The sequence below is a fragment of the Gadus macrocephalus genome, chromosome 23, assembly GCF_031168955.1.
Source record: "Gadus macrocephalus chromosome 23, ASM3116895v1".
NCBI classification, from domain to species: Eukaryota; Metazoa; Chordata; class Actinopteri; order Gadiformes; family Gadidae; genus Gadus; species Gadus macrocephalus.
The window spans coordinates 8175204-8199320 of record NC_082404.1 but is presented as its reverse complement, the minus strand read 5'-3'; the positions used below and the strand labels follow the sequence as shown (position 1 = coordinate 8199320).

Here is a 24117-nt window from a genome sequence, read left to right as displayed (position 1 = left end):
ATGGTGTGTGTGGGTCTGGTTGATCGTGTGCATATATACAGTATTGGTTATGGATGGTTAATGTTCAGGTAGAGGTTGGGTTAGATAGGAGGTCACGTTGAGGTCAGTGTTCGGTGGGGGTGACTTCCAGGTAAGGGTCAGGAGAAGGGAAGCATGTGTATGGAAGTACTGTCCAACCCCATCTGCTCTTTATTGACCTGTCTCTGTACTGTCAAGCCCCACCTGCTCTTTATTGACCTGTCTCTGTACTGTCCAACCCCACCTGCTCTTTATTGACCTGTCTCTGCTGTCAACCCCCACCTATTCTTTATTGACCTGTCTCTGTACTGTCAAGCCCCACCTGCTCTTTATTGACCTTTATCTGTACTGTCCAACCCCACACTGCCCCGTAGTGACCTGTTTCTGTACTGTCCACTCACCAGCTACTTAATGACCTGTCTCTGTGCTGTCTATCCCATACCTGATCCTAACGAGTCACTAGTAAAAAACATCTCATAAACGACTTGATAGTAGGACCCAACAGCCACTTAATGGGGTTTTCGTACAGGATTGTTTCTTGGTAGAGTTTATATTAGGGCTGGGGTACCCAAGTACCATTCTTAACGGCCTAACCGAGGGTCATTACATTGATGTAGACGGACAGACGTATATGTAAACAGACATTAAAGTATGGTATCGGACTAGTACTCCTTTTCCTTTCTCTCTGAAATTTCAAACATCATATTTGATCATTGTAAGGGCATGACCTAAAAGATAGACCTCAAGAAAAAAATAATGATTTAACACTAGAGAAATGAATAACTCGTATAAAGTAGTGCCACGGCCCATACAGTCCACGCGAAGGCCGGCGGAGTGTTTCAGACACACAGGCTCACCAGTATACCAAGAAGAGGTCCTCCTCAACCCAGACGATGCTTACAGTGGAGGCTTCAGCTCTAACACCCATGCATGCTCCCAAGGGTGTATTTTACTGCCACGCAAAAGTCCTCCTGGTTGTGTGTCCCAACGTCACACTGCAGCTCCACCACCCCCCTGCTAGCTCCACCCCCCAACCGTGACACCACTGCTCCTTCAGAGCGGACACACGCAACTCTGCTTCATCACAATAATCATGATGATAATCATAACAGACCGTTGGAGACGGTCACCCTGGCAACCTGAAGCTGGGGGCTGGGGAGTGTGTAGTAAGCGGGTGGGTGTGTGTGTATGAAGTGGGTGTGTGTATGAAGCGTGTGTCTCTGTGTGTGTGTGTGTGTGTGTGAGTGTGGTAAGCGTGTGTGTGTGTGTAGTAAGTGGGGTAAGCGGGTGTGTGTGTATATGAAGCGTGTGTATGTGTGTAGCAAGCGGGTTTGTATGCGTTTGTAGTAAGCTTGTGTGTGTGTGTGTGTAGCAAGCGGGTGTGCAGTAAGCGGGTGTGTGTGTATATATGAAGCGTGTGTCGTAAGCGGGTTTGAATGTGTTTGTAGTAAGCGTGTGTGTCTGTGTGTGTGTGTGTGTGCGTGTGTAGCAAGCGGGTGTGTGTGTGTAGTAAGCGGGTGTGTGTATATGAAGTGTGTGTGTAGTAAGTGGGTGTGTGTATGTGTGTGTAGAAAGCGGGTATGTATGTGTGTGTAGAAAGCGTGTGTGTGTGTGTGTGTGTGTGTGTGGTAAGCGGGTGTGTGTATGAGGCAGGTGGGTGTGTGCGGAGGGGGGGTTTGGGCAGCTGTTCATGCTGATGCAGGGATCAACACAGCCGTGCGTATGTCTTCCTGTCGACTTAGTGCGGGTGTTATGGTAGTTGCCACGTGTGTGTGTGTGTGTGTGTGTGTGTGAGATGCACGTGGGTTGAGTCCCACTCTTAGTGTGCGTGTGTCTGTCTATTTAGTTTCATGGACTTGTATGAGCAAGGGGGATTCTAGGTAGCTCCCGGTGCATGCGTGTGTGTGTGTGTGTGTGTGGGGGGGGGGATTCTAGGTAGCTCCCGGTGCATGTGTGTGTGCGGGGGGTATTCTGGGTGGGGGTGTGTGTGGGGTGCTCCCTGATCCCAGGGCGGCTGGGTGGTAGGTTGTGGGGACAGGGCTGTAATTATGCTGTCTCCATGACGTATTGAAGGTTTGGCTCGTAATCCGTGGAAACGACATCCCCCTCTCCCCCAAGAGTCTGTCTGTCTGTCTCGGTGTGTGTTGTGGGTTCATTGTTTAACCTGTGTTATAAAACTGGAGAGAGGGAGAAAGGGCCCAGTCGATGTGAGGTGGACCTAATGTGACATTATATCCTCAAGATTATATGATCTAGAATATACACTCTCCGTTATTCTCAGAAAAGTCATGCAGAATACTTTAATGATAAGGACCAAACCGCAGTTTCGTTCTAGAACTACCATCTTCACCATTACCTCATCCAAGCCGTATGGACATGTAGACAATTTGTCTAGTGCGCATCATAAATAACGGACGCGTAGGTCAAAGAGTTGTCCCGTTCCTCGCTCAAACTTAAAGGCTATAGGCTTTCCTATTCCCCGACGACCATCACCAAGGCCTCTCCCCTCTCCCCTGCCTTGCCCCTTAGAGTGATAAGCAAAGTGAGGCTAGCTTTTCTCTACACCTGACTGTCTCAGGGCCCAGTCACCACACCAAGGCTGGCACACTTTAACACTTAAGCAGCCCAACCCAAATTTGACCTTCACAGAGGCGACTTTGGCCTGCTGTTGCTATGGGATGTAGGTCCTAGAAGGCAGGTTTTGTGCTCTGCTACTGCAGAGGGTGACACTAACTTCATAGCAGTCTGTGGGTGTGTATTTAACTCTTTAAACCTAGCAAATGATAGGCCTTGAAAAGACGCTTGACCAAGGGGAAAGTGTAGGAACGGTTAGTGTGTCACTTTTGTCCCTGGTCCAGTGTTAATGACCTATCATTTGCAATAGAGTCTACATTGCTGAGGAGACCTGGTCAAAGGTGAAACCTGTTCTTTGCTGGTGCTGAAACACCAGCAAAAGAATGGGGAAGTGAACCGGTCCTTATACATCGCGCGGAAGTGAACCGGTCTTTATACAGTATAGATCTTCACAAAGCCGCCTTTCCTGATCCGATGGAGGAAGTACACCTAAAGTTTACCAAGCAAAGAGTGTGGGGCATTTTGAGTCATGGATATACAGTGTCCACTGTGGTTTTCCAGGGAACACAAACTCTAGTACTAGTGAATATTGGTTCAAATCTCTGCTTCGACAGACGTATGCGACAGATCAAATCTCAGTTAAAGAGCCTCCTTTGACCACCGGTGGTGATGTTCTACGTCGACCCTATAGAGACGTCACACAAGGGCAGTGTGACTGATCTTATATTTCTTTTAATCTTTCTATTCAAGCGCTACCGAATACAGACAGACGTTCTCTGCTGCTGTGGACGTGCTGACGGTTTCACCCTCTGACATGGTTTACTCCATTCTAATCCACGAATCGGATGTCTTCAGGCTCTGTTCGTTTTTCTGCACAATTGTTTTGTATCGACTCTACCTTCTCCTCCTGCCTAGTTTTGTTGTTATACAATACAGCTAATAGTAATAACCTCTGCTGCCGATATTGTTAAGCAGCCTACCTCTTCAGTGCTATCAGAAACACAGAAAAATTTCATCACTAATGATCAACTGGTATCTATTGTACTTTTTATTTTATTTATTTTGCACTGATGGATTTTTATGAACTTTTATCTATTGCGCTGCTTTAGGTAGCACATTTGCTATTCTTGTTCTACCTACCTCTAACAGATGTAAATAAGCTTCTAGCTAAAGGGTTGATTCCAAATAATTGTGAGCTGTCCCTGTAAAAATTCAATAAAATAGCCTAGCTAGCTGTTGTGTGTGAGTTGTCTACCACCCTGGCCTATCCCATCTCTAGCAGCTCTGATAAACTACCATTAACTGCTAAAATCGGCAAGCTAGCTAGAGGCTGGTGTGTCAGACTTGTCTACCACACCTGGCCTAAATCCCAGCTGGGGCCACTCTGATGGCCGGTATGGAAACCTGCAGCTAGTGTAACAGCCTCTATTGCCAGGGTTAATGTTTCACCCCAGGGCCAGATAAAGGCCTATCTGGTATCATTATAATTACCACAATCTGTGCTGGGCTCCGCAAACTTCCTGGTGCTTTTATGAAGACCAATCAGTGGGAGAATAGCAGAGATACAGCAGCATAGGATGTTGTGATAGTCTGGATGTAATCAGGGTAAACAGGCAGGGGATTGGAGCACTTTGTTGCCAATGTACTGCCGTTAACAGGACAAACTTAGCTACTGTTAGATGTGTTTACATGGTTTGTTATACATAGAACGCCGTCTTGTACGTCTACTCCCAAGAGTTCCTCTAGGCTGAGGCTCCTCAGAAAGCTCACTCTGCTTCCAAAACGATCCAACTCAACCGTGTTTGCACTGAAACTTTGTGTACACACCCCCAATTTACATATACGTGCTACCTGTACAGCGCGAGACCAAAGACCTGGGCTGAGTGCTGGGGAAGCCCGCCGCCCAGATGCTGTGGGAGATTTGACTGCAGGGCTGCAGGCTGTTCAAATACGTGCGTGTGTGTTTGATCGGCGCCGTGTGTGTTGACAGTGCGCTGTCCGAACAGGAAGAGAGTTTTTAAACAAAGACAAGAAGCCCAGGCGGCGTCGAGAAGGGCGGGGGGGTAGGGGGGGGGGATAGGTAGGCTGTTGCCATGACGACAGAAAGACGGATCAGGACCTTCACAGGAAGGGGGTTGAGGTCCTCGTGTGGACTGTAAACAACAGAGCTAGAGAGGCGCTCAGGTTTGTGTTTTGTTTGTGTTTTGGTAGGTGATGTGTTGGCAGGGAGATGGTTGGCAATACAGTTTTCCGTAGATGTTGCTGTCACTGGAACATGAAGTGTAATAGCGAGCTTGAGGTGCAATATCGAACATTGCGCTGTCGAGTCTTTGACATTGCTACTTCTATTGGGGACATCGTGTATGTGTGTGTGTGTGTGTGTTTGTGTGTCTGTGTGTGTGTTTGCGGTGAATGTAATCCGCCCCATGCTGGCTGACGCAGGTGTAATTTGAATATCAGGTTTGAATGCAAATCTCCTCTGAGGCGCCACACACACATCTGCACCTCTGCAAATCACTGTTCAACTCACCTGTGATTTTCAGTTCTTCAGGTATTGTTTCTTTATATGGCCATATTGTGTTTGTGCCATGTAATGTGACCAAGTTAGATTATATATTTATATATTTCATGAGAATTTATTGAATGCATAATAACGCGTTGTGTTAGCATCACTTTTATCCAAAGCATCCTGCAGTCAGTCAGGTCAATATACATTTTTTGTCAGCCCAAAGAAACGTCTGTTGCATTCACCTTTTGATCGCCGGGAACGCCAGTCATTGGTAAGAAGATAACACCTTTCAGAATCACGTGGTCGAGAGAGCGCCCGGCAATGACTGCTTTGTTTTGATCCTCGCGGTGATTAAACCCTGGTCACATGTCATAGGTCGGGAGGTCAGAGAGGCGTTACATAGCGTTGTTTGGTCTAACCCTGGCTTATAACAGCAGCAACACCACCGAATCAAGCCACCTTCCCGCCGCTGGAGGGATTAGCTTAACGTGTACGTACAGGATGAGTCTAGATGATAAACAACGTGAGGAGAGCGACCACGGCCTGCAGGAAACACTCTGCATGTCTCCTTACCATTGATATTCTTTTCACAGAACCGAGCTGACCTACAGCCATCCTTATTCTAAGCTGTACTTCAGGGTTCCCACAAAAAAGGTTAAGCAGAGTGGGAAATGCTTTGAGAAAGGGGCAAGCGACGCAGGGCTGTAACCTCAAAATCCCTACAAATTATAATGTTAGTATGTAAGCATTAACCAAACTGTAAACTGAACCCTCAAACAACAGTGTGAAAGCGGGGCAGAAAGAGAGGCCAGCTCAAGCAGTCCACCCTGCCAGAGCCACGGTGACGGCGCTCGCTGAGTCTGCCCCTCGCACCTTGCTTTGTATGCTTTATTGTAAGTGTTTAGTGCAGACTTTGCGTGTGTAGTTCAGCGAAAATGCAATTTGTTTGTAGAGGTGGACAGTCGTTTAGCGTAGATGCTGCGCCTCACCTACACACTATGGGATACCCTGCATATATTTGGGTGTAAGATAGTGTGGTGGCTGCAGTAGTAGGGCAGACCCTCTGCGGCAATGTACTGGGTTTGATTCCCAATGACTGCAGCCTACCTGTCAGCAACCTAGAGCTGGATACGGTTGCACAGGTCAACGTGGATCCATTTTTCTTCACTTTCTGCTACTGGCAACTACTGTTTGAGAGCAGCGAAGAAGAATTGATTGCCACCGGTAATTTATCCACAGGAACAGGTGCCAGAGGTGACTTGGCGGTCACCACATTCGGTAGTCGTCCTGTGTGGGACCAGACCTGGGTTGTTTCTGAGCTCCGATAGCGGTGTGTTAAGCTGAGGGGATGCTGATCTTCGGGTCTGTTAATAACCTGATAGCTGGCAGCTCATGGGTTTGCAACAAACAGTACAGTATGTTCTGTTATAGCACGGCCTCCTCGCTCTCCTACCCTCTGCGTCTCTTTCCATCCGACACTATATATACACCCTTTTCTCCTGCTAAGGATTCTCCATGAGTCGATCGCTCACTTCCTCACTCTCTCACTATGTTTCTGTGTGTCTTTTTCCGTCGCTAATTCATGCGTGTCCCCGTACGCTGTCTCTTTCCCACTTTGACTCTGTCTCTACTACTAATGTCCTTAAAATAGACACCCGTAAACACATGGTCAACAATGTGTGCACACATGTGTGCACTTCCACTTTACGGTTCGCTGTGGAGTGCTTGCAGGTAATCGCATTAGGGTCTCTTAAAAGGGACACACACGCCGTCGCCGCAAAGTGTGCAGATGTTTTTAGCACCGCTAACCTTGCCGTGATGGATATTTCCGACCTAAACGCACCAAACGCACCGTGACAACAATCACACATGCACGCATGCATCCATAAAGGGTTCATTAAGGTAGCTCGATCCGTCCTTCACTGTTGGCTCTCTCCATGCATGTCACTTACAAGAACATCAGTTTATGTGTCGGCCTAATTACAAGGTACATATTCATGCATGAATCACACACGAAGACACATCGCGCATGCCAAAAGACGCACGCACGCACACACACACAGAGCAACCATTCAGAGAGCCTATATGCAGCGAGTATCTGTTGTTCTATTCTTTCCTCATCGATAATGATTCACCATCAGCCTCTCAGCCTAGAAAACACACACAGACACACACTCTTTGAGCACTCTCTCTTGTGCACTTCCCTGTTGTTTTCTCCCAGTCAGTGCCCTCTGTTCAACTGTAACCTCTTCACCCCCCAGTACATCTGTCTGTCTCTGTCTCAATTCAAGAGCTGTTTGGGAATGAAAAAAAGCATTCACATTGCCAAAGCAGTAAACAATATAAAACAAAGGAAAAACAACAATGTCAGCCAAAAAAGGTAAAAGCCTATAAATAAATGACTGATTTATATGTGACAAATAAAATGCACCAAACAAAAATAAAAGTGACGCATGACATACTATAAAGAACCCCCCCCCCCCCTCTCTCGCTCCCTTTTGACATTATGGAAATCCCCTGACCCCCCTAAAGAGAGCGAGATAGGGCAGTTATGGGGTAGAGAGAGAGAGAGAGAGAGAGAGGGGGGTGAGGGAGGGAGAGGGAGAGGTCAGTGATGGGAGAGAGGGGGATACTGGGGAGAGAGGGAAAGAGAGGGGGAGGGCTGAAGTCATTGAAAGTCTCTGTGGGATGGCCGGCCTGGCCTTTGTCCCTCCGCCATAGAAAGAGGTGTGTGTGTGTGTGTGTGTGTGTGTGTGTGTGTGTGTGTGTGTGTGTGTGTGTGTGTGTGTGTGTGTGTGTGTGTGTGTGTGTGTGTGTGTGTGTGTGTGTGTGTGTGTGTGTGTGTGTGTGTGTGGGGGATGATGGAATTGGACTGGGGGAGTCGTGTGCATGGCAACAAGAGGTCATCACCTATGCAGATTGATCCAGGACTCCAGGAGTGTGTGGCTCTATTCCCTGGTCTTCAGAACCGTCTCTTTATCAGACTCCAGATTTGCGATGGACCAGTAAGACACTGCAGTGCTGTCGTCATCAGTCTCAACCGACTGACCCTCACTCCTTGATTGTTCTGGAAGGTTCTGTAGCCTCAGTAGGGGCCCGGAGTGCGGATCCGGTGGTCAGGAAGCGTTCAGTCCCCTCAAAACAGTGAGCAGTGGTTATCTATAGGCATGCATGTCTTAATGAGGCTGTGCACTGGCCTGTACAAGCTACCCAGCCAACCAAATCCTCCCAGCGCTTAAAAGGGATTGCCCGCACACCCTCCCTCCCCACCATAACCCCGTCTCACCCTCCCTACCTCTCGGTGTGTGTGTGTGTGTGTGTGTGTGTGTGTGTGTGTGTGTGTGTGTGTGTGTGTGTGTGTGTGTGTGTGTGTGTGTGTGTGTGTGTGTGTGTGTGTGTGTGTGTGTGTGTACACACTTGTACGCAGGGTTTAGAGCGGTTGGGGAATACGGCTCGAATCTTTGGTGATGCTCCCTCTAAATCAGTAAACAAGAGGGGGTGAATAGAGGGCTCTTTTCCAGTTGAAAGCAGGACGACGACAGGTGGAAATGGCAGTACGAGAGGTTGAATAGTCTGTAATTCCACTTCCTCCCGAGGGCCCCTGGGAACGGCGTGCCATGTGATCAAACGCCTTGAGAGTCGGTTAGCTGTTAATTCCCAGCAGAGGGAATACAGGCTCCTCCTCCTCCTAGCGAAGGGATTAGCACAGGCCCAGTGGCCCTCCAGCCAGCGCCATGCTAAAGCCCTGCACTTGATCTCATTGTTACACCACTCACTATGCCAGCAGCTCTTCTGCTTTCAGAGAAGGAGTGAGAGAGAGAGAGAGAGAGAGAGAGGGGAACGGACGGAGAGACCGGAGGAGGGAGTGTGTTGGAGATCTGTGTGTGTGAACCAACCTCTCCATTTGGGGTTGATTAGGCAAGCAGATCATTGCTAAGCGCTGTGTGTAGCTAGGCTGGGCTGTTTCACTTGTTTCGACCAATCGGGATGCTTGAGGCGAACACAAACAAACTCGGCCAGCAGTAGTAGACAAAAAAAAAAGTGTCTCTTAAGGTTACAAATCAACACAGTGTAGACTGGCCACGATTAATACACTGAGTTAAATACTCCTCTAAAAGCTTCCTCCACTCACTGAATGAGTTTTCTTGGGAAATGTATCTCTGTAACGAATTGAGGAAACAAGGCATAACCCCCCAGCCTTACTTGGTTTCTGGTCTGGGCTCTGTGGCGTCCCCCCCCCAGAACATGTGTTAGGACTCCTGGATCCCAGATTATAGTTCTTAACTAGCCTGGTTTAGTGCTATGTCTGGGTTAGTTTGGTTTAGTACTATGTTTTTAGCTAGCCTGGCTATGGTCTTCATCTGAGCTAGCCTGGCCTAGTGCTATCTATGTCTGGGTTAGCCTGGTTTAGTGCTATGTTTTTAGCTAGCCTGGCTACGGTCTTCATATGAGCTAGCCTGTTCTAGCGCTATGTCTGGGTTAGCCTGGTTTAGTGCTATGTTTTCAGCTAACCTGGTTTAGCGCCAAGTTTTTATAGCCAACCAGGCTTAGCGCTATGTTTTTTGCTAGCCTGGCTTATCGCTGTGTTTTTAGCTAGCTAGGCTTGCGCTGTGTCTTTGCTAGCCTGGCTTCACTCTGGATTGTGTGTGGAGAATGTGCACATGTGTGTTGACTTGAATACCTGCCGTGCAGGATCTGCACTGAGGATTCATTATTCGTGTTTATCTTGAAGTCACAAGACTGTAGACTCTGGCGCTCTCAGATAGAGACACAGTCTGTAACAGGAGCGAAACACATACACATACGCACAACCACACACCCACACACAAACTCTCAATCAGACACACAAGTTTATGTTTAAATACGCACTGCAATCCGATATAATATTAATGATGCTGTGTATTTGAGCGCTGAGAATGCAAACAATCTAGTAATATTATTTACTTTCCTTTAGTTGTGTGTATAGTAGCAATTAGTTTGTTTACCTGTCCTCGACAAGACCATAATAATTGATTTCTTCATGCATTGTTTTTCCACTTGCACAGTGGAAGTACCTCATCGCACTGCGTTGACCCCTGGACCTCTCCTACACTTGTTGGGGGCTGGCTTTTGCATAAAAGTTCATTTTAATCTTTAAGAAACTTAATAGCAATTCCTGGGATCCTCTGCGGTTCCATCAGCATTCCTGTTCTAATTCTGTTTTTAATTCCTTTTTTCTTACGAGCCGAGACGAGACGTTTTATTTGGTAAAGAACTGCCAGTAAAAATCTATTTAAAAAAGAAAACAAACAAAAAGCTCAAACTTTCAACACAAAAGAGGTCAAATGAGTGACCCACCCTTCAGTCAATTAGCAGGAACTATGAGTCACCTCCCCTCGCCGGTTGTAATTGCAACAAAGCGATGCGTAACTCAAACAGACGGCGACTCCTCTGTGTTGTCCTCAGACATTCCAGCCCGGCCCTGGCCCCCTGCCATCGGGCTCTGCGGCCCGGGTTTGGACCGGTCCCTGACCGGGCTCGGAGCAGAGTTCTGTGGCGCTGGACCCGCCTGGAGCCCAGGGAGGGTTAATAGAGAACCGGCTGTTCTGCGGCCCGCTGAATGGCGGTCTTTGTGCGCGTTTGTAATCGTCTGATCACAGACCTGATTGCATTACGAACCCAGACACCCCCCCCCCCCCCCCCCCCCCCGCAACTCCCTGGTATTACCAAGCGGCTAGGACTTGGACGGGATCCACCACCAGGAGGAAGGGGGGTTAAGGAGGCGAGGGGGGAGGAGGAGCCTAAGGATTGAGGGAGGAGAAGGAGGCCAAGGATAGAGTTGAAGGAGGTGAAAGAGGGCGCAGGGAGGGAGGCAGGAGGTGGAAGGAGAGGGCTGTGAAGAAGGAGGAGGGTTGAGGGTGTAGGAGGAAGGTTAGCGGACTAAGGAGGGAGGGACGAGGAGCAATGGAGCGGGGATGCGGCTATCAATATAAAATTGCTGCTCAGACATGGCTCCTCACATCCACAAATTGTGGCGTTATACGATAGGGGTCCCTGTCCCCGACGCCATCATCCAAATCAACGGCTTTCCAAAACGAGCTCCGCACATCGCATACACGTGGCATTGTACTCCCAAGTGGCCGGGAAGCCTAACCGTCTTTCGGACGCAGCCTTCAACCGCTTCCCAGACAGAACACAACACGTCCACACACACACCTCGCCTATGGTGTCCCTGGGTCATGACGTCAATGAGTATCCTCCCAGGCTCTTTATAGGCACGTAAAGACTTTTTTATCTGCGTTTGAGGGCTGAGTCGAACGTTGTGCTGCTGCGACCACACGACATCAAGGTTGAAGTTGCTTTAATATAATATGCACAACAATAACGGATGCAGTCGCTGGCAATGGAATTGTTGAGTCTCAGGCTCCTTTAACAGTGCAAAAATAAAAAGTATTAGAGAAACACAAGTAAAGAGAGCTAAATAAACTAAAATAAATAAATAAACTACTAACTACTACTGGATATGAAATAATTAGAATAAAATAAAAATATTAAACTATAATGCATCAATAGTTTAGGGGGATCTCAACCATCTCATCCCAGCACCTGCGACCGATGCATGCAGTGTATGGCAGGTGTTTGCAGCACAAAGAGATGCAAATGCCAGCTCGAGCCGCAAAGGGCCTTCAAAAAAAGGCAGGTGACTTTGGCAACAGCCAAAGTCTCATCTGACATCTGACACGAAAGGGCCCCAGTTGCAGGTCATCAAAGATGCGGTGACATATTACATCGCAAAAGACATGGTCCCCATTTATACAGCCTAAAAAAGGGGTTATTTGAGAGGCTTCAAACAACCATCTATATTTTTTTTTTTGCGATTTAGAGAAAATCTTGTTTGATTCAGATATCGTCCATTAGTTCGAAAAAAAAATCCATTTTCTTTTTCGGGACGACACTGCTGCCCAGATCTGGGAGGATGATTAGCAGGAGGAACCAAGGGTAGAGGATGAGGAGGGGTGAGGGTGGTGGGGCGCTAAGCTGTTGATTCCAGAGCTTTTATAGAGTCTGTCCAGACTCTATAAAAGGTGGCCCAGCTGGAGGAATCCTAGTCAGTGTTGCAACGCCTCCCCTCCCTTCTAATGTTGACTCGAGAGAGAGATAAGAGACAGGAATGAACCAATCCAAAGAGGCCACACAGGGGGTGCAGGCACTGACCATTTCAATACTTTTTCTGATGGGAATGTTGTGCATGCCACAGGCCACCACACCCCAGCCAGCCCAAATAGAACAGAGCAATCCAGATCAGGAAGTAGCTGTCACCACACCACAACAGGCCATGACATTGTTCCTCAGGCTGTTATTCTAGAGCTGTCCTTTTGTGTGTGTGTGTGTGTGTGTGTGTGTGTGTGTGTGTGTGTGTGTGTGTGTGTGTGTGTGTGTGTGTGTGTGTGTGTGTGTGTGTGTGTGTGTGTGTGTGTGTGTGTGTGTGTGTGTGTTTTAAAAGTTTGTAAAAAGTGTGTGTGTGTGTGTGGGCTGGTGCCTCGTTGCAAACAGGTATTCCCAATGGATCTTTCAAACTTTGGTGTGCGGTTTCTCCTTTACTTCAGCTGTATGTACACTGTAATAATGGTTATTGAAGTCAGTGTATTAAAGGTGTCCATAAGCCTAATACTACTACAAACTCTGTGGGTGCTGAACAAGCTTTGAACACTGTTGTGTTGTTGTGGTTCCCCTGTACGGCAGCCAATTGCTTTGGGTTGTTGAATGATGACGGCATCATTCTGCATTCTCCTCTAGCCTATAGGAGAGCATCGCTGAATCTTCACCTCTGCTGAATTCCAAGCTAATTCCAGAATGTGTCTGTGTAATTTGTGTCTGAAAATGTCACAGTTCACCTCTGTATTCCTTCTTTTATTTCCCAGTTTGGGTCAGTGTTAAGTGTCTGGGAGTTTGGCTCCGTGAGACGAGATGAAGTGAGAGAGTGGGGGCATATTCATCTTCATCTGGGAACAACCATCTAACAAGCATGTGGAAAGAGAACTGGCTGGTTATTGGAAAACCCTGAATAAAAACAATAGTTTTTTGCAAAAATACTGACGAAATGACAACTGGTCAAGGATCTGTGTAATTTTTGAACTGCAAAATCGTATATATCTTAGAGATAGGGTTATCCGTATATCACACACGTATTACCATTTGATTAGGGAATTTAATCTCTGAGGGAAGCATTGGGACAACCACATGCACAATTAAGAACACTTGGAAGTGTGTGTGTAGTCTCATGTCACTGAATCTAATTGAATATGTTCTTAACTTATCCAATTTGAGAGGTTGTGATTGAATCCTATGTGAGCGGTCATGTATGTGGTTGTTTCATGTCGTCTATTGGGAGGTCTTTAAATGTCCCCCGATTGAATCTGATGTCCCCGCCTGTGTTCTGGTAACTCTGGCTCTGACCGGGTGACCCCGGCTCTGACCGGGTGACTCCGGCTCTGATCTGGTGACTCCGGCTATGATCTGGTGACTCCGGCTATGATCTGGTGACTCCTGCTCTGATCTGGTGACTCCGTCTCTGATCTGGTGACTCCGTCTCTGATCTGGTGACTCCGGCTATGATCTGGTGACTCCGGCTATGATCTGGTAGCTCCGTCTCTGACCTGGTGACTCCGTCTCTGACCTGGTGACTCCGTCTCTGACCTGGTGACTCCGTCTTGTGTTTCAGCCGTTCTTCCGGCTGCTGAACCTCCGGAAGCTTGGCCTGAGCGACAATGCCATCCAGAAGCTTCCTCCAGAGGTGGCCAACTTCATGCAGCTGGTGGAGCTGGACATCTCCAGAAACGGTACGCACAGACACACACATATACACGAACACCCGCACACAGATTCACACACACAGCTACGAACAGACACACACAGAAACGCCAAACACACAACGCACACACATACATATACGCATACAAGCACCCATATACACGTACGTACGTACACACACAGACACAAACACACACACATGTACGCATGCATGAACACACACATGCTCTCATTGTCTCACTCTCTCACTCTGGTTTTCTCCTGCAGACATTCCTGAAATCCCAGAGAGCATCAAGTTCTGTAAGGCCTTGGAGATTGCTGACTTCAGTGGGAATCCCCTTTCCAGGTATTGGTCCCTCTATCACTCCCTATTTCTTTGTTATTCTCATGTCCAGGTAGTAGTCTCTCTATCCGTCTGTCTCTCTCCTTCCCCTGTCCTGGTAGTAATCTTTCTCTTTCTCTATCTCTCCTTCCCCTGTCCAGGTAGTAGTCCCTCTATCAGTCTCTCTCTCTCTCCTTCCCCTGTCCAGGTAGTAGTCTTCCTCTTTCTCTCTCTCTCTCCTTCCTCTGACCTGGTAGTAGTCTCTTTCTCTGAGATTCAGCTGTCCAGGTAGTAGTCTTTCTCTTTCTCTGATATTCTGCTGTCGAGGTAGTTGTCTTTCTCTTTCTCTCTCTCCCCTTCCCCTGTCCAGGTAGTAGTCTTTCTCTTTCTCTGATATTCTGCTGTCCAGGTAGTAGTCTTGGTTACCTGTGCACTCTCTGCCCGTCCACTGACATTAGCAGAGTCTTTCTTAAGGCTGGGCAGCTCTATTGCTAAAGCCAGTGAGCTAGCCAAGTGTTTTTGGGGAGTGGCTTTGGAGGGAGGCTTGAAGGGAGGGTTGTTTTTCTTACTTTCGGTTGGATACTTTCCAAAAAAACGTTATTATATCTGACGTAAGTCAAGTATGTCTTGGTTTCGTAGTGCTCCTTTTTCCAACAGTAGCATTATAAGCACCAAGTCAAACACCATTACCAATAATCCATTGATTGGACTTTGGCTTGTTTGGCGCAGTGAGCCGTTATCTACAGTCACCTGGCGCACGGCCAGAAAAACAGTATTATGTATCTGTCCTGTCCCCAAAAACCCGTGGCATGAGGACCTAGGAGAGGCCTCTCTGTTTGAGACCTCTGGCCGTTCGTCACCAGCGCACAAGCTGTCTTTACTGGTGGTGAATACTCCAACAGATGGAGCTAAAAAGTGAACTGTGCTCTCTCTAGGGCAGTTTAGCGGAGTGGTTAGAGAGTTTGACTCCCAGGCACAAAATTCTGGGTTGGATCCCCAGTGTACACCAGCCTTTTAAGCCTCCTAGAGCAAGATGCCTTTAAACCCTTATCTGCCAATTGTATTTTAATAACATTACCAAATGACCAAGTCATAATAAAACCTTTTAATCTAGTACATCTCATAATTCCTGTGTTGTTTTCCCAGATTACCAGATGGATTCACACAGCTGCGAGCGCTGGCTCACCTGGCACTCAACGACGTTTCGTTACAGACGCTGCCCAACGACATCGGAAAGTACGTATCCCCTCGTCTCAGAGACCTGAGCCTGTATATCAGCAGAACCCGAGCTAGGATGGAGGGAACCGCAGGCGAGATTCGGTATTCAGTCCCCCCGCCCAGCTAGCGCTTTGATCCCAGATGGCCGTTAGGTGAATAAGGTCCATAGCAATAGAATTCGTCGATCAATGATGTCTGTTTTGGCTACATTCATATCAGATCAGACAGATCCAGTTCAACACACTACCTTTAACCTCCCTCACATCTATGTAACAACTGCCGAGTTGACCGGGTCATCCAGATGAACAACATGTCTGAACATCATTGTGTTTTAATGTCTGATTATGTCCAAAGTGATGCTGCTATCATACAGTAACAAAACAGTCCGTTAATATCCTTTCAGTTTCAGTAGCCATTTAAACGGGTTACATTTCCCTACCCAGCGGGCTACAGAGCTCAGTATCCATGCTCTGACAGATGGATCAGACCTATCTACATGCCAGATCAGCCCCTACCAACAGATGTACCATCTGACGGTTAACCATCTCTACCCCCCTCACCACCCCCCACTGTCTCAATCACCTCCATCAGCCTCCATATTTACATTCTTTCTCTGTCTGTCTCTACCTCTCTCTCTCTTACTGTCTTTCCCCCTCTCTTTTCGTCCCACCACTCTCTCCTTCTCTCGCCTCTCTCTCTCTCTCTCTCTCTCTCTCTCTCTCTCTCTCTCTCTCTCTCTCTCTCTCTGTCTCTGTCTCTCTCTCTGTTTATGTGTGTGTGGTCTCAGCCTCCCTCTGGCTCTCTCTCTGAACATGTCTCACTCTTTCTCCACACAGTCTGGCCAACCTGGTGACGCTGGAGCTCAGGGAGAACCTACTGAAGTCCCTTCCCACGTAAGTGCACTCTTGGTCGGGTAAACACAGGCCGTGCTCAGCCTCTTATGGTGTGGAGGCAGAGATGAGACAATAACTCTCACCACCGGTGTTCCTGCAGACTAAACGCTCTGGGATCCAGAGGATGTAGCCAGCGTTACTGTGATCTGGAATCTGACCTACAGTCTAGTTCCCTGGCTGGAGGCAGTCACATCCGCAGATCTAATGATATTTAATGTCTTGAAGCATTTTCAGAGGAACCGAACACTTAAATAAATAAAAACTATAGCTATTCCCTAATAGCTTCAGGCCTTGACAACGGTTGCTTTTTGATTGGCTGAATCCGATGACCTCGGCAGAAACAACCTTTGGTTAGGCTGAACTGTTTTGGGTGAAGTGTTTTGGCAGCATGGTTTCAGCACACATGACTGGATGACTAATTTCCTGTTCCTGTCCAGGTCTTTGTCCTTCCTGGTGAAACTTGAGCAACTGGACCTGGGATCTAATAAGCTTGAAGAGCTGGTAAGATAAACTTTCATACAAGCACGCACGCACACAAGTATGCACACACGCAACACACGCACGCACGCAACACACGCACGCAACACACGCACGCATGCATGAGCTCTGTCTCCCACTCACTCACACAAACACCCAGACGCACAATAACTCTGTCTCTCACACACACAGCAAACACACACACATGCATACAAAGGTAAACACGGCCGGCCAGACACAGGAAGTTATATTTACTCAAAGGTATTTATACATGCTGTACTCAGGGGTGGAAGTATACTGTACGGTAGGATGTATGTACTGTGGTACTCTCAGGTGTATAGATATACAGTCCATGCAGTACTCAGGGGAAGACGTATACTGTAGGATGTATGTGCTGTGTTCCTCTCGGAGATATATACATGCTACACTCAGGCCAGGTAGATGCATACTGTACTTTGGCATGTGTACAGAGAGTGTATGGAAACAGCGGCCTGTTTGAGTAGACAACAGTAAACAGACCCTGGACAGAGCAAACTGTTGACATCCTCCTTGAAGCCTTGTTTGTTCTTTTTTCTTTTTATGTTTGCCTACATGTCTGTCTGATCTCCCTTTTTTTCCTTGCTTGTCTTTCCTTTTTCAAACCTCCATGGCTTTCTTCGATTGTGTCCATCTGTTTGTCCGTCCCCAAGCCTGCCTGTCTCTCTGTCTGTCTCGCTGTCCTTCTTCCCGTCTGTCTGTCTGCCAACTGCGTACCGGCTTATAATTAAAACTGACGTCATGTCGCTTGGATTTTCCTGTTCCTAAATATGTTTTGATAGGTTTTAAAGAATAGGCTTTGAAAGCATAAAGAACACGGTTTTGAGGAGCAACTGATTCTGATCTTTCAGGGCCGAATGTATTCGACGACCGTTAATCTGTACCAAGATATTATTCTGATATGGGTGGGTCTTTCAACCCATTATGGGATCTTACATTATAAACCACCAATGAATTTAAACCCTGAAATCAGTCAAAAACACAGTAAAAATCTGAATCACAGAGCTACGTTTGATCGATTCAAAATTGAAAAGCATAAAAGTGTGTTTTAAGGTTTGGTTCAGAATGATCCACTTGTTTGTTCAGCTGATTATACAGTCAACATCTAGTCATGATAACCTCTCTCCCTTCAGCCGGACACCCTGGGAGCTCTGCCAAACCTGAGGGAGCTGTGGCTGGACAGGAACCAACTGTCTTCCCTCCCCCTGGTGAGTCCTCCCCAAGTCCTCTCTGCTCCACTGGGATAACCAGGACCTCAGCCCTGGTCCAGTACCATGTACTGGGATAACCAGGACCTCAGCCCTGGTCCAGTACCATGTACTGGTTAAGAGGACCTCAGCCCTGGTCCAGTACCATGTACTGGTTAAGAGGACCTCAGCCCTGGTCCAGTACCATGTACTGGTTAAGAGGACCTCAGCCCGGGTCCAGTACCATGTACTGGTTAACCAGGACCTCAGCCCTGGTCCAGTACCATGTACTGGTTAACCAGGACCTCAGCCCTGGTCCAGTGCCAGTTACTGGTTAACCAGGACTTGTGTGCATATGGTTGTATACATGTGTGTATGTGTGTAACTGTCCCCATGTGTGTGTGTGTGTGTGTGTGTGTAGGAGCTGGGTAACCTCCGGCGGCTGGTGTGTCTGGACGTGTCGGAGAACCGTCTGGAGGAGCTCCCTGCTGAGCTGAGCGGTCTGCTGGCCCTGACGGACCTGCTGCTCACACACAACCTGCTGGACGCGGTGCCCGACTCCATCGGTAACCACGGCGACCATCGTGGCCTTATTGATACACAAACTGTCAGCGACGCTGATGTTGGGGAACACCAGGACGATGAGTGTATACAAACGACTCAAATAATGTATTTCCTGGAATGACACAAAGGAAGACTCTTTCAGTCTATCAAGCAAATGGTGGCTGTCATTTCATTAACAAAAAGTCCCTTTTATAAATCCATCTCAATGGACTGCATCAGAATCACACTCTTCAATTTCCCTCATCCGTCACCAGCCAGTCAACCAGGTGCCAGTCAGGCACAGCTTTGAAATCCACATCCTAGTGGAGCAACACCTGACCAGCACCTGCCTGCGCAGCGCCTTGTGTGAGTCAGGTGTGGTTCCAGGAACTGTGTCATATTGATCCAGTATGTCATCTGCTCCGCACTGGCCTGATAGAGAGAAGAGCAGCACTGCCCTCTAGTGGTGGGGACACGCCGGTGAGCGGTGTCCTAAAGATAACATAACTCAGAACCTGAAATTAATTCATACTGATGGAGCCCTTGTGGTCCATTATACTATTAAGGAATACAGCCAATTCGTTTGGCTCTGCTTTATAGCTGGCCTCGGGTATTGTGTGATGGGGTTGCGTTCAAAGACGGCGTGCCGAATGTTGTTCAGAGCGTCTCTTTATTTAGTAATGCGATATGTTTTCCACTAAAATAGAGCATTATGGGAACATTGCATAAAATCAGATCATTCAGGATCTGAGTCCTGATTTGAGAACCCTCTATTCCTCCTCTTTACTATCATTCAACAGTGTAACCTTTGGTTGTATTGAAGGAAGACTTCGGAATTTCTGAACCTGGAGCTTGTTCTCCTGTCATTCTGGGTCTCGGGTTTAACTGGAAAACAATCTTTGACATTGGTCCAGTATTGAGCGAGAACGTTGCAATGTTATCCTATGTGGCTGGCAACGCAACCCGTAAATGTAGGTAGTAGTGCTCAGACAACTAACAGTGCTTGTTTTGCCACTGACATGCTCCGATGTGCATTCTAAGTGTCTGACCACATCATCACACAGATCCTTACAGTGGAACACGGCGTTTGCTTATCTCTGGCTCAATCCGGTGTTTTTGTTATTGTGCATAGCCATGTCTCGATCGTGGCAAAGTCTCGCTCTGAAATCCCAAGAGAGAGGCATCGAAGCCCTCATACACAAACACCGACATCTGGTTAAATTTCAACCATTGCTTTGCGGTGGTTTGAAATAACACTCAGCTAAGTGCAACAAACTCTTGCAGGCCCGCAACTCTCTCAAACTCAGACTGGCGTCACCACCGTCCTAGATGTTGGTTAATGGGGAGCGTCGCTCTCAATTTACCACGCTCTCGAAGAATCCAGACGTTTTCCTTTAACACGCCTTGCTCAGACTTAGTGGCGCACTCACAAAAGCGTGGCTTTGTACATTATAAAGGATGTGATAATGTAATTTGTTGTTGAAAAGAAGATATAACATGACTTGTGGAATTTTACATGTTCAGCGGTCTGATCAGTGTTAACATTAATGTGAATCCTGCAGGCTGCCTGCGGCAGCTGTCCATCCTGAAAGTGGACCAAAACCGCCTGACGGAGCTCACTGACTCCATCGGAGAATGCGAGAACCTGACAGAACTGGTGCTGACGGAGAACCTCCTGCAGGTAGGGCGAAGCCGACCGATGCCATGGTGATCACCGGTCGCTCACCACTTTGCCAACGTTTACGGCTAGCTCCAATGCTAGCCTGATGCTAGCTCCAAGGCTCAGCTATAGATCATCAGTCAGTGTGCCTTCACCCTCAGCAAGCTTCCTAAGCTCAGCGCTATCCCAAATCAAAGCAAGCCCAGCGGTTAGCCAAATCGCTGCTATCCAAATGCTAGCCTGTCACCCAATTGGGAGCTCTTGTTGCTTAGCTCTTAATCCAACGCTTACCGACAGCCAATCGCTAAGCACTAGCCTATTTCTAAGCATTTAGACCTATACACAACAATAGCTTAAAGTGCACTGCTCACAAAACATAAGCGCAAGTCCCATGTGAAACCTTAGCCCAGTATTAACCAATAGTTGCCATTAAAAACCATTATTTAAAAGCGATTTAGCTCGTACAAACCAGATCTATTATTGTTTTAACCCCTCTATTGATGACTACTTCACTCTGTTTTGCTTTTAATGTCCCACATTACCACATTTCACATCTCTTCTCTCATGATCTCTCCTTCCTAACTTCTCTTTCTTTCTCTCTTCTTCTCTCCCACCTGTCAATCCTTCTCCTTTTCCCTATCATAATCTCTCTCCTCTCTATGTCACTCTCGCAATTTAATGCAAAAAGCTTCATTGTCATTTAGCATTTATGTTGTCAGAACCGTTTTCAATTTAAAAGTAAAAATGACAAAAATCTGCCTCAAATAAAAGGTTTCTCTACCTCTTCTCTGCCTCAATCTTGCTCCTTCTTTTCGTCCATCCAACTCCCTCCATCTTCTTTTACTCTCACTCATCCCTTTCCTTCCGTCCCTCTGTCTCCTTCTCTTTCAACTGAGTGCCAACTCCACAGGCTTCATGAAGCCATGCATTCATAACCCATAACCTCAACACACACACACACACACACACACACACACACACACACACACACACACACACACACACACACACACACACACACACACCCGCGCACCTGTGTGCGCCGCTAAAGCATCCTAACACGCCTCTCCTCTGCAGGCACTGCCTCGGTCGCTGGGCAAGCTGAAGAAACTGACCAACCTGAATGTGGACCGCAACCGGCTGGGCAGCGTCCCCAGCGAGCTGGGCCTGTGCTCCAGCCTCAACGTGCTGGCCCTTAGGGACAACCGGCTCAGCCGGCTGCCCGCCGAGCTGGCCGACGCCACCGAGCTCCACGTGCTGGACGTGGCGGGCAACAGGTACGGCTTCACCCAGGGGGTAGGGGCAGCCCCGGGAGGCTTTAGGTGCTGGACGTGGAGGGGAACAGGTACGGCTTCACCCAGGGGGTAGGGGCAGCCCCGGGAGGCTTTAGGTGCTGGACGTGGAGGGGAACAGGTACGGCTTCACCCAGGGGGTAGGGGCAGCCCGGGAGGCTTTAGGTGCGGCTGGCTCTGGAGGACAAACTCTGTGCAGCTCACTTTGTTTAGCTTTATGGCTCATTTGGAAATGGTTGAGTTCTTCGAGTGATTTAACCATCATAGGATTGTCGCGTTGAAAAATCCCTGGTCACAATAGGTCAATGAATCCTGGATCCGTCCTGATCACTGCCATCTGTGTCCTTGGATGCACTTACCTCTCAAGAACATGAGAGGTGTATTTAATCTATACCTGTTGGCTTGAGGTCATCCGAGTTATCAGAGTTAAATCCCAGTTTGAATACAGTTAATCTGACTCGAAACCAGAACACAGTGGATCTAAATTGAATTTATTACATATATTCATTGTTCATGAACGTTGAACATTGTGGATGAAGTTTCCTCCATAACGACGAGGTGAGTGACGACTGAACCCCTGTGGGTCTCCAGGTTACAGAACCTGCCCTTCGCGCTGACCAACCTGAACCTGAAGGCCATGTGGCTGGCGGAGAACCAGTCCCAGCCCATGCTCAAGTTCCAGACGGAGGACGACGAGCAGACCGGGGAGAAGGTGCTCACCTGCTACCTGCTGCCCCAGCAGCCCTCCCCCAGCCTGGGTGAGTCCCTGCTCTCCCCCCCACCCCACCACCACCACCACCACCACCTCACCCAACGCACTGCACCAAACTCTTCACCGCGCTACACACCGACCCATCTGTATCTGTGAGGATCTAAAAAACACTATACGTTTTTTCGATCGTCGTGCCCCTTTACTTTAAGGTTCACTCACATCCATTAACAGACAAATGTGTGGTGAGAGATCCATCGAACAGAGCCGTTTTCTCATCCCTCTCTCTCTCTCTCTCTATCTCTCTCTCTCTCTCTCTCTCTCTCTCTCTCTCTCTCTCTCTCTCTCTCTCTCTCTCCTCTCTCTCTCTCTCTCCTCTCTCTCTCTCTCTCTCTTCTCTCTCTCTCTCTCTCTCTCTCTCTCTCTCTCTCTCTCTCTCTCTCTCTCTCTCTCTCTCTCTCTCCTCTCTCTCTCTCTCTCTCTCTCTCTGCTTTCTCCTCCCCAGAGAACCTGCTCCAGAACAGCGTGGAGGACACGTGGACGGACAGCAACCTGAACCGGGTGTCGGTCATCCAGTTCCAGGAGGAGACCAAGGAGAGGAGGAGGAGGACGACGAAGCGGCCGCCGAGAGAAGGGTAAGGCAGGACAGAGCCGGGACGCTCCTAGGCACGGCAGTGGTGTGTAGTGGGTCGCTGTTTCAGACTCCCAAGTCGAAAGGATCAGCAGTCTGACCTGGAGGCCATTTCTGCTAGCCTGTCCGTCTTCGCCAACAAGCACATTCTTCACGCCCTATTCGTTCTTTGTTTTAAACCATTTGGTGATGAATGCTTGTTTTTCTCAATTCTGTGTTATTCGTCACTGAAATAAAAATGTATATTTGTACGATATCCAACTGGTTGTGTGTGTGTGTCCGGCCCAAAGGGTCTCCATCGCCGAGCTACGCCCACCCGCAGTGAGCTGAAAGAGATGAAGAAGGTGATCGAGGAGCGAAGGAACGAGGCCTACTCCTCCAGGCCTGACGGGGAGGCCAGACTCTCCTGATCACCAGGTAGGACAGCTGACCAATCAGCAGCCAGAACGACCTACAACACCGTAGTTACAGGAAGTCCAGAAGGGGCGTGACCATGGTGACACGTGATCAAAACGGAAGATAAAGTGTATTTTAGTTTCGAGTTGTGTTTTTTGGACTTTAAAAAGTTTCAGTTAAGGTTTGAGTCAGCGTCCACCACTAGGTCCTACATCGACCTCATGCCGCACTGCAGTTCGGGTCAGCCGAGGGACTGTAGCTTCCATAGTTTGCATGCAAACTATGGACGATTTGGCAGGAAATAGTCCTGCTACTTTCAGTATACTATTTTGCATTGATGCGTACTATTCTCGCCTGCTATTTAGTATGCTAGTTCTGGACAGCCGCTGATATACGACAACAACATTGCCGTTGCTTGGTTACAGGGGGAAGCGGCTAAGCGACCTGTCCAATCAGAGCCAGGAATCCCAGGCTTCCAACAGCACAGTCTCGGCTAACTCCCATGAGGAAAGGCGGGGGATTAACCACCCAGGGGGAGGAGCTAGCCGACGGCCACGCCTACCAGGAGGATCTGGATGAGATGGAGGTGGAGTACATCGAGGTGAGTTCCTGATGAGATTTATGAAATGGAACAAACCTACAAGTGTCTGGGTCTCAACGGGTCCAGCCTGAGGACCCACATGTGTAGTTACGGGATAGGTCAAGATATCTGTAAATGTGCGGTTGCATGTGTTACCCAGATTAAGACGAGTTGTTCTGAATCCAACTTCATCACTGTGTGTCAAGAAAGGGAGTTTGTTGGATTATCTATTGCTCTCTTTGAGAATCACCCTGATAAATTGTGCTTTATTAATTCAGAAGG

At 48.0% G+C, this 24117-nt stretch overlaps 1 protein-coding gene across 1 annotated transcript in view; it reads left to right on the top strand.

Annotated features, from left to right (window-relative positions):
- The window catches only part of scrib (scribble planar cell polarity protein), a 74159-nt gene that overhangs the window by 12306 nt on the left and 37736 nt on the right, over positions 1-24117 (top strand). The window contains 15 exon segments of the mRNA XM_060045247.1: positions 13803-13920; positions 14159-14237; positions 15360-15449; positions 16268-16324; positions 16762-16825; positions 17971-18045; positions 18446-18590; positions 20130-20248; positions 21305-21504; positions 22111-22277; positions 22734-22822; positions 22825-22863; positions 23150-23296; positions 23688-23786; positions 23788-23856. Coding sequence (XP_059901230.1) covers positions 13803-13920; positions 14159-14237; positions 15360-15449; positions 16268-16324; positions 16762-16825; positions 17971-18045; positions 18446-18590; positions 20130-20248; positions 21305-21504; positions 22111-22277; positions 22734-22822; positions 22825-22863; positions 23150-23296; positions 23688-23786; positions 23788-23856 — 1557 coding nt within the window.